General features: G+C 40.3%; 1 protein-coding gene across 1 annotated transcript in view; it reads right to left on the bottom strand.

Moving 5' to 3' along the window:
• Positions 1-17,363, bottom strand: part of SPIDR (scaffold protein involved in DNA repair) — a gene marked incomplete at its 5' end in the record, with an annotated part of 204,368 nt that overhangs the window by 126,097 nt on the left and 60,908 nt on the right. The window contains 2 exons of the mRNA XM_081325597.1: positions 4,679-4,779; positions 11,381-11,622. Of these exons, the coding sequence (XP_081181723.1) occupies positions 4,679-4,779; positions 11,381-11,622 (343 nt within the window). The remainder of the gene's footprint in view (positions 1-4,678; positions 4,780-11,380; positions 11,623-17,363) is intronic.

The raw sequence follows: 17,363 nt of genomic DNA, 5'->3' as shown, positions 1-17,363 counted from the left end.
CAATTTTCTGATTTCTTTGCTTGTTCACTCATTATTTTCATCCCTCTTCACTTCTCTATGGACTTCTTTCCTCACCTTTGATTTCTTTTCCTTTAAAAAAATTTCTTAGGTTTAATACTATTCCATTCCACAAAAACAGATAAAAAGTATACATCAAGCTGAAACAATGAATATTACACTTGTGAAAGTATGTGATTTTAAATCCCATAATGTCACTGTCTATCTTGCTCTTTCTGTTCTTCTATGCACACTTCTTTTCCTGGGAGTGTGAAGGAACCTCTTGGAAAGGCCAATATTTTGGTAAATCCAAAGAAAGGTGCAGCAGCAAAAAAAGTGGACACTTCTTATATTATCTTCCTTATACATTTTCAAAGTTCTTTAGGAGAACTTTTCTATGCTGAACATTTAGAATGGTTTCTTTCCAAAAATATAATCCTGTTAAGTCTGCGAAGCTTATTATCAATTATATAACAACATTCTTCCATTGTCCTTATTTTCTGTTGAAGGAGGTTACACATATTTGTGCACAGGTGTACCAACTAAGCCAGAAGACATCTGGCAGGAGAAGCTTTTTAAACATAAAACCAGTGACTCAATCCATAGAGAAAAAAGGGGAGTGTACACACAATGTACAAACTTAAGTGCTTTACTTTAAGCCTAATCATAAAAAGCTTAAACTTGAAAAATGTTTACTTTTACTTAAATAGCACTTTACTTTCCTCAAATAAGATAGGCAAATGTGAGAAAAAAACTACACACATATAATCCCGTTTAGAATCCTGTATTGATACCTATTTTCTAGCTTCTTTTATAAAGGCTTCTAATTAACAAATGTATTTGTATGCGCCTTACTCAGAAATAAACAAAATATTTTTTTTCAACAACAACAAAACTATGAGGTGATCAGAGGTCACAAAATGAGGTCACAAAATGAACACTGGAAATCTGCCATTCTCTGGAACTCTAAAAATTACTTTATTCATTTACTTCTAGCATTCACTGAAATTGACAATTATAAAATATGGTGCTATTAAAGATACTGGAGGGGGGTGATTAAATAGTCTTTTTGATAAAAAATAATCTAAATGGAGCAAGGGTGTTATTGCATCCTTAAAATGCAGGCTTTCATGCAAAAGAAACAGCCAAATTGTCCTTTTTATATTTCTTTAAACAAAGAATATGCATATTGAGTTGGATCTTGGTAATACAGAGAAGGCCTGTGCAACATGTCAGATTCAATGTCTATGAAGATGCTCAGTCATTCAGGTAACGGTTGTCCCAAAGGTGCTTTTTCAAGAGGCAACTGGACTTTCTTGTTTTCTTTGAAGACGTTTTGCTTCTCATCCAAGAAGCTTTTTCAGCTCAGAAGCTTCTTGGATGAGAAGCGAAACGTCTTCAAAGAAAAATAACAAAGTCCACTTGCCTCTTGAAAAAGCACCTTTGGAACATGTCTGATTCAAAAACAAAAAAGAACTTCATAGAATTCAAAGACACAAACACAATGATTACCTGCAACTTCTTAAAGTACAGATAATTTCAGAAAGAAGAAAACTCTAGTTTAAGGAACTATAGGTAAGTCCTGTACCCTCCTATTAATATGTGGGCACAATGTAAATCTACATTTTTACTGTTTTTTGACAGAGAAGAAAATCCAGATTTTTGAAAAAAATATGATAGCTGAGAAACTTACAATCTTTTGCCCACTGACTACCATCTTGGTCATCCCTCCTCCCATATTTTTTCTTCTCTGTTAATCAAATGTAAATATGTAATATATTTGGTAATACCAACAAGTCCACCATGCCATCTGCCATCATCTCCAATTGGAACAAATAAGGTACTGTGATAATGCTGCTGCAGAACGCTAAGAAGCTACTAAGCAGTGAGAATACTGGGCAATATATATCATGCTGTGACTTCTTTGAGATTGTATGCATGGTATCAGTGGCCACACTCATAATTCCCATGATACCTTTTTACATCACATTATTGACATTTGAATTGATGGAAAGAACATTACCACCAGCTATATAATCACAAAGAACCTGATATACCATGTATAAAACCACCCCACAACTTACATCTTCTTGATGAACTAATACCACAGGAGCTGCCAAACACTGTGAATATAAAAGCAGATATACAACTATTTAAGTAAAACAAAGTTGCTGGATGTGATGAGGTCATAGCAGAAGCACTGATGTCACAAGATGACTCTTTATTATAACAACTGCACTTCCTACTTCAATTGTTTTGTACTTCAGAATAAATATCAACCACATGAAAGCAAGACGGTATCATGTTAACAAAGGAAACAATCCTAACTTCCACCTTTAGCAAAGAAGCCAGCTACAAATGAAAAAACTGCTGTCCATAGTCAGTAAAATACTATGTAGACCATCCAACTCTAAATTCAAAGCAAGGAGAAAAACTGGCTCATGATATCTGGTATTTCACTATTGCAATAGGCACTATGAGGGGGGACAAAAACATTGGTGAGTCACTGAATGTTTTGATTTATACATCTACTGCTTATGGCAAAAGGTTAATATTACTATATCCAAAATGCACCTAAACTGCATACTTGGAAGATAAATGGCCAGTGTATTGATGAAGTGAAATCTTTTAAATATGTGGGTATGGTTTTCTAGAGCTCCACAATGCAGTGTACACTAAACCTATATCAGAAAATGGTCAAAAAACAATGGCCACTATTCAATCTTTTCACTTCGCCAGAGAAACTCAACAAATCCCAGAAGAACTGCAGCTATATTCAGCTAGGACTTGTGCACAACTACTTTTTGGTATCCAGCTATGACCTTACAGTTCATATTCCTCTTGAAAGTGTCCAATCTGTATTCCCAAGGACTATATTTTAGGTAGCCACTTGCTCCCCAAATATAGTATTGAGAGAAGGGGGGGCTATCTGAAGTAGAAACTGAAGTATGGATCTGCATCACGGCATATTGTTTGAAGTTACTGTTCTTTACCACAGGATTGAGTTCTTTCCTTATTGAGGACAATTACAAACCAATATAGTTCAGGACAATTTCACAAAAACTTCAACATCCCATCAAAGCATTCCTAATCATGAGTAATAAACATGCACTCAGAACATTTAAGCAACATATCAAAGATATGAAAGCACAACAGGATCTGTATGCCCTACCTAAGAACATTTTTCTGAGCAGTCAAGCCTCTTTTTACAAACCAGCAAGTTATTTGCATTACATAACTGTTTCCAAATTCTGAAGAGCACTAACTTTAGCATGTTTCCATGCTCTCTATGCAGCAGTTTAGGGAGCTGATACAAAAAAATCTTCTAGGAACTGAGACTGTGCCCCGTGGACAAGGGACTGTTGAAACTCCAGTTCAAGTCATGCTATAATGCAACACTTTACAAGGACTCAAGAACCCATTTTAGAATTCCTTATCTGGTAAAACATCTGGGAAATTCTGATCTTTTTTATTATTGTTATCAGATCAGTATGTTTTAGTCTCCTTGAACTTAGTTAGGTTTTGTTATACTGCCTGTAAAATTAGGCACACTTTGATTATCCACTAACAAAGCTATCGCCAATTGCAATGTTCTATCTTAATTTTACTTTTATTTTTAACATGTGTTTGTTTATACTTCTAGTCAGTGACAGAACAAAAAAAAATTAAAACATCAAAATGCAAATGTTTCAGTCAGTGGTATTACCAGTTCTGTTATATTGGGCTAAATCATGAATGCTTCTCTAGCCAGAGATTGAAAACTGGAAACCTTCTATGTCAGAGTCTTTGGCAGTACACTGATAGATCATAGTGAGAAAAAAACCCATGTGTCAACAATATTGCAACCAGCCAATAATAACTGATAAAGCAAAAAATGTTGGCTGAGATGGTTTGGGCACATTTACCTAATAGATCCAGTTTGTTTGCCATCAAGTTACGAGGGAACACAAAGATGGAAAGTTCAACCCAGGGTATCAAGGCAACTCTGGAAAAGGTGGGTTGTAATTGTAGTAGATTAAACATGAATCCATTACACCAATGGACAACATATTTTGGGCAAGACATTACAGCAAATGCCCATGACTCTATAGCACCAAAGCAGCATATTGGATGTAGTCAAGTTCACACAGTTGCCATTTAATTTGTTTTTGCACTATACTCTGAGAGACTTAGGATAATCAGCAATGTTTACAATTAACATTTGAAAGCCACCAAACATATGTTGAAAAGATACCAATGATGTAAATAGATATAAGATATTCATGTTTCTTCCTTGAAGAATCAACACAAAATATTTATATATCAAACTTCTTAAATGCCCATTTCCCTCATAGAGGCGCTCTGGGTGGTAAGTATATTATGACAGTCAAACCTTGAAGACATAAAGTTACAATGTCATATCAATATAACCATAACACTTTTTTTAAAAAAATTATACTTTATTCCAAATCATAAAAACTTATTTATTCGAGCAATCTGACCTGGTTTGATGGGTTAGGGTTGGGGTTTTAATATGTCTTTTAATTACTGTTTTATATTCGGGCATAATATTTAATTGTTTTTTTAACTTTTGTATTTCGTTTTTATATTTATTGCCCTGTACACCGCCCTGAGTCCTTCGGGAGAAGGGCGGTATAAAAATATAATAAATATAAATATATATATATATTATAGTTCTTACCTGAAAGTGTTTCATGGTGAGAGGTATACTGATGCCTCCAAAAGTTTACTGCAGATCTCTTTCTATTCTGAAGCGTATTCAATCTTTCTGCTAGCCCTTCCCTAGAGATAGAAGAAATTACTTTTCAAATTCTCAAAATTCACTGATTTTCTCCAAGGCATTATTAAATAAATGTAACACAAAACAGTATGTGAACGGATTCATACAGAGTGTGTGTATACTCTACATTTAATATAGGCAGTTACAATATATAGTGGTTTTTTTAATTCCTGGAATAAAAAACAGAACCATTTTAAAATTGATACAAGAATACTCTTTGGGTCAGAATAAACTTTCCACCTGAAGAGTGTAATTTCAGTCAAGATAAGTGTACTTTTGACCATTGCCCTACAGCACATTACTGGAAGACAAGTGACCACTGGTAAGGAATGTGTCCCAAAATACTCCTTGTGCATACTTGACCTCATGATTCATTTCATAAGCTAGGTCAAGTATGCACTTTCTGTAGTCTGAAAATTGTCCATGGCTGAAAAAGTTCAGTATTTGTAAAGGGAATGGCCCTCAAAACAATTTTATTAAAAGCAATTCTGAAACTTACTTATTTGCAAATAATATTGAAAACTGTCCAAGCTAAGAATAAGAAATTTTCAGCTATGACCCTATTTTGAATTACTTCGGTGAAGAAAAATCTGTATTGAAGCCACATTAAAGGCTTTTGCTCAATTGTTATATTTAAGTGAATACCTTGTAGTATACATTCTAGAATATTTTTGTGCTGTAATACGTATTTTTATTAAGACAATCTTTCAAGTTTATGCTCCAACCACCAATGCAAAAGAAGAGGAGGTTGCTGTCTTCTATGATTAAGTTATGGCAGAAAGTGAAGAGGAACTGAAGAGTCTCTTGTTGCGAGTGAAGAAGGAGAGTGCAAAAGTTGGGTTGAAACTAAACATTAAGAAAACCAAGATCATGGCATCCGGCCCTCTCAATTCCTGGCAAATAGATGGGGAAGAAATGGAGGTAGTGACAGATTTTATTTTCCTGGGCTCCAAGATCACTGCAGATGGGGACTGTAGTCAAGAAATTAAAAGACGCTTGCTCCTGGGGAGGAAAGCCATGGCAAATCTAGACAGCACACTAAAAAGCAGAGACATCACCCTGTCAACAAAAGTGCGTATAGTCAAGGCTATGGTCTTCCCAGTTGCAATGTATGGCAGTGAAAGTTGGACCATAAGAAAGGCTGAGCGCAAAAGAATTGAGGCCTTTGAACTCTGGTGCTGGAGAAGACTCCTGCGAGTCCCTTGGACTGCAAGGCGATCAAACCGGTCAGTCCTAGAGGAGATCAACCCTGACTGCTCTTTAGAAGGCCAGATCCTGAAGCTAAAACTCAAATACTTTGGCCACCTAATGAGGAGGAAGGACTCACTGGAGAAGAGCCTAATGCTGGGAAAGATTGAGGGCAATAGAAGAAAGGGACGACAGAGAATGAGGTGGCTGGATGGAGTCACTGAAGCAGTAGGCGTGAGCTTAAATGGACTCCAGAAGATGGTAGAGGACAGGAAAGCCTGGAGGAACATTGTCCATAGGGTCGCGATGGGTCGGACACGACTTCGCAACTAACAACAACATGATTAAGTTCAATTTGAAACTGACATACAAGATGTGCTGCTCATGACTGGAGAGTGGAATGCCAAAGTTAGAAACATTAAAGAGGAAAATTTAGTTGGATTGTACGGCTTAAGCAACTCAAATAAGCAAGAGACCAACTTATCAATTTCTGCCATTGCAATCATTTCTTCATAGCTCACATTGTCTTCAAACAGCCAAAATAAGGCCTCCATACTTAAACATCACCAGATGGAGTATATAGAAATCAAATTGACTACATTATTGCTAAAAAGAGGTGGAGGAACCCAATTGTAGCATTAAAGAAATGCCTAGGCACTGATTTAAGATTTAAGATTTATTGAGATTTTTATACCGCCCTTCTCCCAAAGGGACTCAGGGCGGTTCACAGGGCATAAATATAAACAACAGTACAAACATTAAAAGATAATTAAATTAATGCCCAAGTTAAAACCAGAATAATAAAACAAACCTATAAACAACCCAAGTACCCCCATCAGGCCAGACCCGCTAGTTCGAATAAATGGGTCTTCAACCCGCGACGGAAGGATCGGAGGTCTGATGCCATCCGGAGCTCAACCGGCAGTTGGTTCCATAACGCCGGAGCACCCACAGAGAAGGCCCTCCCCCTGGGGGCCACCAGTCGACATTCCTTGACAGGAGGCACCCTGAGGAGGCCCTCTCTGTGGGCGCGCACAGGGCGGAGGGGAGTCGACGCCGGCAGCAGGTGGTCCTCGAGGTATCGCGGACCCATGCCATGTAGGGACTTAAAGATCATAACCAAAACCTTGAACCTTACCCGGAAGACAACTGGTAACCAATGCAGCTCACGGAGCAAAGGTGTAACATGGGAGTACCGGGAAACTCCCAAGACAACTCTCGCGGCCGCATTCTGTACCAGTTGGAGCCTCCGAGTAGTCTTCAAGGGAAGTCCCATGTAGAGAGCGTTACAGTAGTCTAGGCGAGAGGTCACGAGCGCATGAGTGACCGTACACAAGGCCTCCCGGTCCAGATAGGGCCGCAACTGGCGCACCAGGCGAACCTGGGCAAAAGCCCCCCTAGTCACGGCCACTATGTGATCCTCCAAAGTGAGTCGTGAATCTAGGAGGACTCCCAAGTTGCGAGCCCTATCCACAGGGGGTAAAAGCTCACCCCCCATAGAAAGAGGTGGAACATCCCAGGTGTCTCGGGAAGCCGGAATGTACAGCCACTCAGTCTTGTCAGGGTTGAGTTGAAGTCTGTTCCTCCCCATCCAGACCCGAACCGCCTCCAGGCAACGGGACATCACAGCGAGGGCATCACTGGGGTGGTTTGGGGTCGAAATAAAAAGTTGGGTATCATCAGCATATTGATGATACCCAACTCCAAAACCACGAATGATCTCACCCAGCGGTTTCATATAGATGTTGAACAGGAGAGGCGAGAGGACCGACCCCTGAGGAACTCCACAAGCGAGAGTCCTAGGGGTCGACCTCTGCCCCCCTGCCAACACCGACTGCGAGCGTCCCAGGAGATAGGAGGAGAACCACTGAAAAACCGTGCCTCCCACTCCCAATCCCCTGAGACGCTGCAGCAGGATACCATGGTCGATGGTATCGAAAGCCGCCGAGAGGTCTAATAGGACTAGGACAGAGGAATACCCCCTATCCCGAGCCCTCCAGAGATCATTCACCAGAGCGACCAATGCCGTCTCCGTGCTGTGCCCGGGCCTGAAACCCGATTGGTAAGGGTCCAGATAATCCGCTTCATCCAGGACCAGAGGGAGCTGATGCGCCACCACACTCTCAACAACCTTCGCAAGAAAGCGAAGGTTGGAGACTGGACGAAAGTTGTTCAATACAGCTGGGTCCAAGGCAGGCTTCTTGAGGAGAGGTCTCACCACCGCCTCCTTCAAGATGGTGGGGAAACAACCCTCACTCAAAGAAGCAGATATAACCGCCTGGAGCCAGCCTCGTGTCCTCTCCCTAGCTGCATAAACCAGCCAAGAAGGGCACGGGTCCAATAAACATGTGGTGGAACTCAGCTTCCCCATAATCCTGTCCACTTCATCAGGGGTCACAGAATCAAACTCCTCCCAGATAACATTGACAAGACCGCCCGTGTCCTGATCGTCAGACTCTGCCCAGCTGGAGTCCAAACCGGTCCGAATCCGAGCGATTTTATCCGACAGATGTTGACCAAACTCCTCGGCACGACCCTGCAAGGGATCCTCCCTCACCTCCTGATTAAGAAGGGAGCGAGTCACCCTAAACAGGGCGGCCGGGCGATTATCTGCGGACGCGATGAGGGTGGAGAAGTAGTTACACCTCGCCTCCCTCATCGCAGCGAGATAAGACCTAATGTAGGTTCTTAACCGCAATCGGTCGGGTTCAGATCGGCTGGACCTCCAGCAGCTCTCTAGGCCCCGTTTCCGACGCTTCATCTCCCGGAGCTCCGCGGAGAACCATGGAGCTCGCTGGGATCTGCGCCGGGTCAGGGGCCGCAAGGGTACAACCCGGTCGAGTGCCTCAGTGGCTGCCCTTTCCCAGGCTTCCACTAAGGCATCCGCCGAGCTGTGAGCAATGGAGGCAGGTGGAGACCCCAGCGCCGCTTGGAATCTCTCAGGATCCATTAGGCGTCTGGGGCGGTACCATCTAGTTGGCTCCGTACCTCCACGGCGGGGGGTGGCAAAATGGAAGACCAGCCGCAGGAGGTGATGATCGGTCCATGACAGGGGCATAATAAATGGAAAGCCCCCACCAAGATCATCCAACCACCGTCCAGATAAGAAAATCAGGTCAAGGGTGTGGCCTCCCTCATGAGTTGGCTCAGAAATTACCTGCGTCAGGTCCATGGCCGTCATGGAAGCCATGAACTCCCGAGCAAGCTCAGATGAACCTCCCAGGGATGGTAGGTTGACGTCTCCCAAAACTATAAGTTTGGGGAACTCAACCACCAACCCTGAGAGGACATCGAGCAGCTCGGGCAGGGCTGCCGCTACGCGACTAGGCGAAATGTACACGAGCAGCAAGCCCAACTGCGCCCCAGAGCCAAATCTCATGAAGAGAGACTCACACCCGACTATCTGAGGAACGGTGGTCTCCCGCGGACATAAGGTCTCCCTAACGATCACCGCCACACCCCCACCCCTACCCTGAGCTCGAGGCTGGTGCAGCACCCGGAAGCCTGGTGGGCAAAGATCAACCAAAGGGACCCCACCCTCTGGGCCCAACCAAGTCTCCGTGATGCAAGCCAGGTCCGCATGCTCACCCTCAACTAAATCCCTAATAAGGGGAGCCTTGTTGACCACGGACCTGGCATTCAAGTACACCAGCCGGAGCTCAGGAGGCTGCACATCATCGCTCCCGGAACCTCGGGAAAGAGGCAGAGGGTCGGAGCGCCCCACCGCTTGCAAATAGCGGAGACGGCGCTCCCGGTAACGATATGGCCCCCTGTCTATCCGCCTGCTGCCATTCCCCGTCGTGGGAATTGGTAATCCCACGACCCGCTCATGAGCCCCGGAGACAACGACCCCTCGTTCTCCCCCCGCGCGGTCAGACCCAAGTCTGGCCTGAACTATGGTTGATTGGCCGCCCCCCAAAGCCAGACAACCCCTATCTCCCACCCCCCTCCCCAACCCCGTAAAAATTTTTGATAAAAACAAAATCAGGGGCCTCTTATTACATTTATGTTGACGGCCCCTACCCCTGCCCAGCCATCTCTCAGAGACCCAAAACTCGGGCCCTTCATCGAGGTTAGAATTTAAAGAGGCGGGTCGCACCCAGGCGAGGGGGACCTGTTCCTGATAAAGGAACAGGTCACAAACTCCTAAAGATAAAGAAGAAAGTCAGTTGGTTTTCACAAATGATAGTGAATAGGAGAACATCAAGAATCGCTTTGAAATCCTGAGCTTCATTTATAGAGAATTAGAGGAGTTATGAATTCATAAAGAATGAATGTGGAATGAAACTGCCAAAAACGATGAAAGAGAAGAAAGAGAACTGGATATGAGAAGTGTGGAAACTGCCAAAAAGAGAAGAGAAGCCAAAGCTTAAAAAGACAAACATCTCATAAAGGAGTTTGAGATCTGTTAGAAGAGACAAGTAGTACTACAACATTTGTAAAGACATTGAAGATGGAATAGGTATGGAAAGAAAAGAGGGCTTGTCTGAATGACTGAAATTCCAGTACCAATTGTAGTCATAAGTCAGACTACCTGTATTATAGTTTGGGGGACAAAAATACCACACCACATCTCAAGGTTGGAATATAGCATTGAATAAGCAAAACATTTTATATTTCTTTTAAAAAAAATATTGCCAGGATGCATTTGAACCCATATATTAAATGAGGGTTATTTGACACAAAAGGTAAAACATATAAATACAGAAAGATTTACTTAAGGAAAAATTAGTGTACACCTTGCTTATAGCTTAGAATGGAAAGTAAGACTTATGATTGAAAGAGTTATATACTAAACACTGAAAAGTTAAGAACGAAGGGTCCCCATGAATCCTCTTTTATGTACTACTTTTGCTTTCATAGTTTGGTCATTTAATCCCTTTACACAATGTTATATCATTCTGATTCCATAGCAGAAATTGTATGCTTTAAACTGCCTGGTATGGAAACATTGGAAATTTAATGAATAAGTATTTCACATGCATAACAAATTTTATATAGATTTAGATGAGCCATGACCCATTGGATCATCCTTTCAGAGATATTTCCTTAACTAAACAGAGAAAAAGAACGACCACAGGCAGGCCAAAAACAACAACAACAACAACAACAACAAAAACCCCCACCAATGTGAATGGGAGCAATTTCCAACTTCCTGACAGCTTCCCCACTTGCTTTGCTTGGGGAAGATTGGCAGAGAGCACTGGAAATCAGGATCACCATTTCAGCTAATCTAAGGCTGCAAACAGACAAACTCAGCAGGAGTTTTTATCACTTTCTGAAAAACATGAAAAAAGCTAACTAGCAATAAAACATGATAAAAACTGAAATGGCTGAAACTGAAATCTTTTTAAAGTTTCAAAAATATAACTCCAAAAATTAATTTTGTTCTCCCTTTAAACAACTGGTCCATACCTCAGCAATTTTCTTTTTTTTGCAGAATCTTCTGGAGTCTTCAAACTTTTTCCTATTTTTTTCTTAGGAGTTTGTAGAAGGGTCTGAGCAGATTTTAGCCAGTCAGTTGCTGATCTTCCTGTATCTGTTTCAAACCCTACTCCAAAACAGAACTGGAACTTTTTAGGAAACTCTAAACTAGTAGCTTCTGTTTCTACATTGCTTCCTTCAAAATTTTCATCATCTGATGAATATTCTGAAATCTGTGGAGAAATGTCAATACAGAAAAAAAACCATTTATTAAAGAATTAGTGTAACACTAACTAATAAGGATTTATAATCATGTAAATAGATAATTCATCACATATATCCAGAATGTAAGGACTCAATGTGACCAATGTAGCTATATTTTATTCACTTGTTAAAGGTAATAAAATGACATGGTCAACAATAGTTAAAAAAAATATGGTAGTATGTAGCAAAAGCAACACCCAAAATATAGTAGGCAACTAAGCAATGAACATCATTACTAAAGAAAAATAACAGAAACAGACGTTATCCCGAAAAAGTGAACCTATGTAGATCAGGAACAGCCAACCAGCTTTTTCTAACTAAGTCCCGGTAGTCCTCGACATACAACAGTTCCTTTAGTGACTGTTCAAATTTACAACGGAATTGGAAAAAGTGACTTATGATTGTTTTTCACACTTTTGACCCTTGTGGCATCCCCCTCATCATATGATCAAAATTCAGATGCTTGGCAACTGAGCTGGAGGGAGGAGCCAAGATGGTGGACAGGCAGCAAAGGCTGTAAAGAGCTCCTCCAAAAGTAAAGATGCTTGGCAACTGACTCATGTTTATGGTGGTTGCAGTGTCCCCGGGTGATGTGATCACATTTGTGACCTTGTGACAAAAGTAACCTCAATGGGGAAGCCAGATTCATTTAACAACCGTGTTACTAACTTAATCGCAGTGATTCACTTAACAATTGTGGCAAGAAAGTGGGATAAAACTTACTTAACAACTGTCTCACTTAACAACATAAACTGTGGGCTCAATTGTAGTCATAAGTCAAGGACTTCCTGTATGTTTCCCATTTGCTGAAATGCAATCATTGCTAGCTAGCAAGGTTGCTACTGTGGAAGGCTAACTTCTTATAAATGACCAACTCTCCACAGGACTTTCCAGCCATCCTTAAAGACTGAGCTTGGAACATGACATACTACAGTCATTTTCAATAATAAAGAGCTTACTGGGAAACTAAATCATCTGAAAGGTAACTGACAACTGACTGTCAGAAAAGTCTTAACTTTTAAAGCAAGGAATATTTACATTTTGGTGCCATAGCAAGAAAGGTTATTTCAGATGATGATGATGATAATAACAACAACAACATGGCAGTGCCTGTAGGCCGCAGAATAGACGACAAAGAAGTGGAGAAGATAACAAAATACAAAGACCTACAAATAGAAAGACTGTGGCAAAGACTGTTCTGTACCAGCCTGCTACCGGCCTTGCAGAAAGGCAACCCCTGTACAAACGGCAGAGGCTGGAAAACGTCTGAGGCTGGAAAACGTCTGCCAAGTTTATTACACAAACAAAACAACAAAACATGAAACAAGATACCGGAGCTTTGATCCTCAAACGGAGCGGTTGCTTTCAGCAACCAGCCGTTCCCCAAACACTCCCTTTATTAGAGTTCAGGGCGTGGCCTCCCTGTGCCTCCTTCCGAGAAGTCCCACAGCCTTTCTCTGCTTGCTCCTACTTGACTGCCTCCTGCGTTGGGCGTCCTTGAACAGGGCCAGCTGTGGGTCATCATCATCCGCACTGTCGGGCTCGCGCAGCTGAGTCTCCACCAAGTAAGAAGGGCCTGGCTGGGGGCTCTGCGGAGCCTCCAAGCCATCATCAGCAAGTTCGTCTTCAACACCCCGCTCCTCCCCCTCGTCTGAGTCATCCGAGTCATCCGACCCAGCTGCCGAACCCACAGGCTGACCCTGAATCACAACAAAGACAAGCAAGGGTACCAATAGTAATAGGCGCCTTGGGTGCAATCCCAAAACAACTGGAGCACCACTTGAACACCATAGGCATTGACAAATTCGCCATTAGTCAATTGCAAAAGACGGCCTTACTAGGAACTGCTTCCATCCTGCGACGATATCTGTAATACCATCAAACATCCACATCTGCCTATCCCAGGTCCTTGGTAAGGACTCGATAGGTAGACAAAAATGCCAAATCCAGAATGAACATCTGGCTGACTGTGCGATTAATAATAATAATAATAATAATAATAATAATAATAATAATAATAATAATAATAATAATGATGATGATGATGATGATGATGATGTTGGAAGGGACCTTGGAGATGATCTAGTCCAACCCCCTGCTCAGGCAGGAAACCCTATACCATTTCAGACACATGGCTGTCCAGTCTCTTCTTAAAAACTACCAGTGTTGGAGCATTCACAGCTTCTGGAGGCAGGTTGTTCCACTGGTTAATTGTTCTAACTGTCAGGAAATTTCTCCTTAGGTCTACGTTACTTCTGTCTTTGATTAGTTTCCCCCCATTACTTCTTGTCTTTCCTTCAGGTGCTTTGGAGAATAGCTTGACTCCCTCTTCTATGTGGCAGCCCCTGAGATATTGGAACACTGCTATCATGTCACCCCTAGTTCTTCTTTTCATTAAATTAGACATGTCCAATTCCAGCAACCTTTCCTTATATATTTTAAGCCTCCAGTCCCCTAATCATATTTGTTACTCTCTGTACTCTTTCTAGAGTCTCAACATCTTTTTTACATCGTGGTGACCAAAACTGGATGCAGTATTCCAAGTGTGGCCTTATGAAAGCATTGTAGAGTGGTATTAACACTTCACGTGATCTTGATTCTATCCCTCTGTTAATGCAGTTTAGCACTGTGTTGGCTTTTTTAGCAGCTGCAGCACACTGCTGGTTCATATTTAAGTGATTGTCCACTAGGACTCCAAGTTTCCTCTCACAGTTGCTACTAATGAGGAAGATACCACTATATCTGTGCATTTGGTTTTTCTTGCCTAAATGTAGAACCTTACTTTTTTCATATTTGGAAGTGATGGAAAGTGAATGATGAAGAAATTTATACAGGGAAATCTGGTATATTTCATAATGGGCTTGTATTAAGAAACCGAGCAGTAGTCAACATGGCTGGTATATAAAGAATTATTCATTTAAATATGCTTTTCATTTATTTTAGGTAATCTCATATCTGAGAACACTTCTAGTAGCATTTATAGCAACTGAACCTTCAAAAAAACCTTCAAAGATGGTCCTGGCTAAACCTCATTATACAATCCAATCAAAATGGATTACTAACACCTTTGTGACTATGACAAGATAAACTGAAGTTGAATACATAAACACTCAAATGTATGCTTAAACTATGAACTTCCTGTTTTTAAGGGAGAATAATTCCATCAAGAAAATTTAAGTTATGTTGATTGCCTTCCTGATTTATAAAAGCCCTCCATGCTTTTAGCTCATCCTTGGAAAGCAATTGATAGACTTTATACAATTACATCATTTCAAAACATTTCATTTGCAGTGCAAATACAAGATTTTAGTATAAAATTACAAATCTCAAATTATCAACATTGGTTTTAGAAATCAAGGTTCAGATATGATTGCTGTGGGCCCTCCTTATCCATATATAAGAAATATTTTTTCTTAGGAAATTGGGCAATGAAAGAGGAACAAAGGAGTTCTGGAATAAAAGAAAAATAGAGTTAACAATTTCTTTTCATCTATGTTTAATATATACACTGAAACAGGTTTTACTCCTTTATTCATAGTAGTAGGATTTCTTACACCTAAAAAAATCTTCTGTGTGGGTTTATCAGGCAGGAGTGCCTTTTGCTCAAAAATGTTATTATTGATATGTAGATTTACCCAAGTGAGACTTCCTTTCAATTCTAGCTACATGCAAACTTCCCTTTGATAAAATGATTTCCTTTTCATTTGCACCTTATCATTCCAAGATCATGCTGAGAGCTTTTCCTGCCCATTTACTCTTCCTCTGATTAAATTAGTACCCAAATTGGTTGCCATGAATGAAATGCTAGATATGCCAGTGGAATTAGAAAGCAGAAGCTAGATCACTGGACCACTGAAAGAGGCAGGATTAGAAATGATAAGAGGTGTTTCTAAGGTGGCTAGCAACTTGGAACAGGATTAGAGCTGACAAAACCTCAGGTTTCATGGAATCTCTTCCTAATTATCTATTGACTCCTAATTATTTATACCAATAAAAAATTATTTAGACATAAGAGTTTCCCTGCAGGCCTACAACTCCAACTCCATCTTTGAACTTAACACAATGTTTCTTTCAGCTATCAACCCTAAACATACTATCATTATTCTATCAACCAGGCCCTTGGCAAGATAGAGTGTAACCCCTTGCTTCTTCATGGGTGACATCTTTTATTGTTTTTTATGTTTTGTTAATTTTATTGTGATTTCTTTGTTTTGATTGTTGTGAGTCACCCAGTCGTTTAACAGAAAGCAGCATACAAATTTAATTATTACAGTTCTTTGCACAGTCAGCCAGATATTCAGACAGGATTTGGCATTTTTATCCACTATTGAGTCCTTCCCAAAGACCTGGGATAGGCAGATGATTATGATGATTATGATTTTGTAAATATACATTCTGTCACAGATTATGTGAATTATATAAATGATGTCTTTAAACCAGTGAAATTTGAAAGTAGATACAACTCAAAAATTCCAAATATGCTTAATAGTAGGCCAGACAATCATTAGATGGCAACAAAGAAAGAGAGAAAAAATGTATTTCCTGCCATATAGAAGTTATCTGGGATTTTGAAACTAAGACGTGGTAGCGATTCTTAATATCCCATACATAAATGTTTTTCCAGAAATTTCACTAACATGATACCCTTTAACATTTTAGAACCATTAGGTCCATGACTTTAATTAACACAGTTATTTAAACTGGATATGGAATTACAGCAGATGCAGGCCAACACTTCTGGACAGTACCGATACATAATGTTCTGCACAGGTATTAAAAATATCACAAGAAGCAGTGTATCAAATTAATATATTAAACAATTTAGCAATAGCAATAGCACTCAGACTTATATACCATTCCATAGTGCTTTACTCTCTGATTTAGAAATGTCAGCATATTGCTCCCAACAATCTGTGTGTTCATTTTACTGACCTCAGAAAAATGGAAAGCTGAATCAACTTTCAGCCGGTCAAGACTGAACTCCTGCCTTGGGCAGTTAGCCTGCAATACTGCATTCTAATCACTATATCACCATGACTAATAATATATTTTTCTTTAGTATGAAAAGTCAGTTCAGAAAAAGGGAAATTAGGAACGCAGAAATAAATGGAAGTTAATATTTCTCTATCCATAATTTCAAATTTGCTTTTAATAATTCCCTTCCAAAGTTATTATTCATATTCCAAAAGCTATTAGATAAATTTTATATGTGCAATTTAGCACTTTGCCATAATTATTTAAAGAAGAAAGGTTTATCTAAAATTTTGCAGCCACCAGTTTGGACATACAAGTATTTTAGCCAGTGTCCTGAGGAGTGGAAACTAGAGGCTATTTTTATACATGTTCAACCACAAAACAGTCGCCATATTTTAGCCTACTAAGTTGTGCAAGCCAGTTTCTGTGGTTAGTTGGTACTTCATGTGTGTCATGTAAACCCAGTAAACTCAATTAACTATGTATATCCATGTTAGAGACCTGAAGGAACAGATTAGGGATAGATTGTCATGGAGAAAATGTAGTCATTAGAAATTAAGAATAACTGTTATCTAACAAAATGAAATTCAATGGTGAAAAAAGTAAGGTTCTACATTTAGGCAAGAAAAACCAAATGTACAGGTATAGTATAGGGGGTACCTTGCTCAATAGTAGTAACTGTGAGAGGGATCTCAGAGTCCTAATGGACAATCACTTAAATATGAGCCAGCAGTGC

Source organism: Vipera berus (assembly GCF_964194415.1).
Source record: "Vipera berus genome assembly, chromosome: 3".
In the NCBI taxonomy this organism is placed as follows: Eukaryota; Metazoa; Chordata; class Lepidosauria; order Squamata; family Viperidae; genus Vipera; species Vipera berus.
This window is presented reverse-complemented; position numbering and strand designations above follow the sequence as displayed.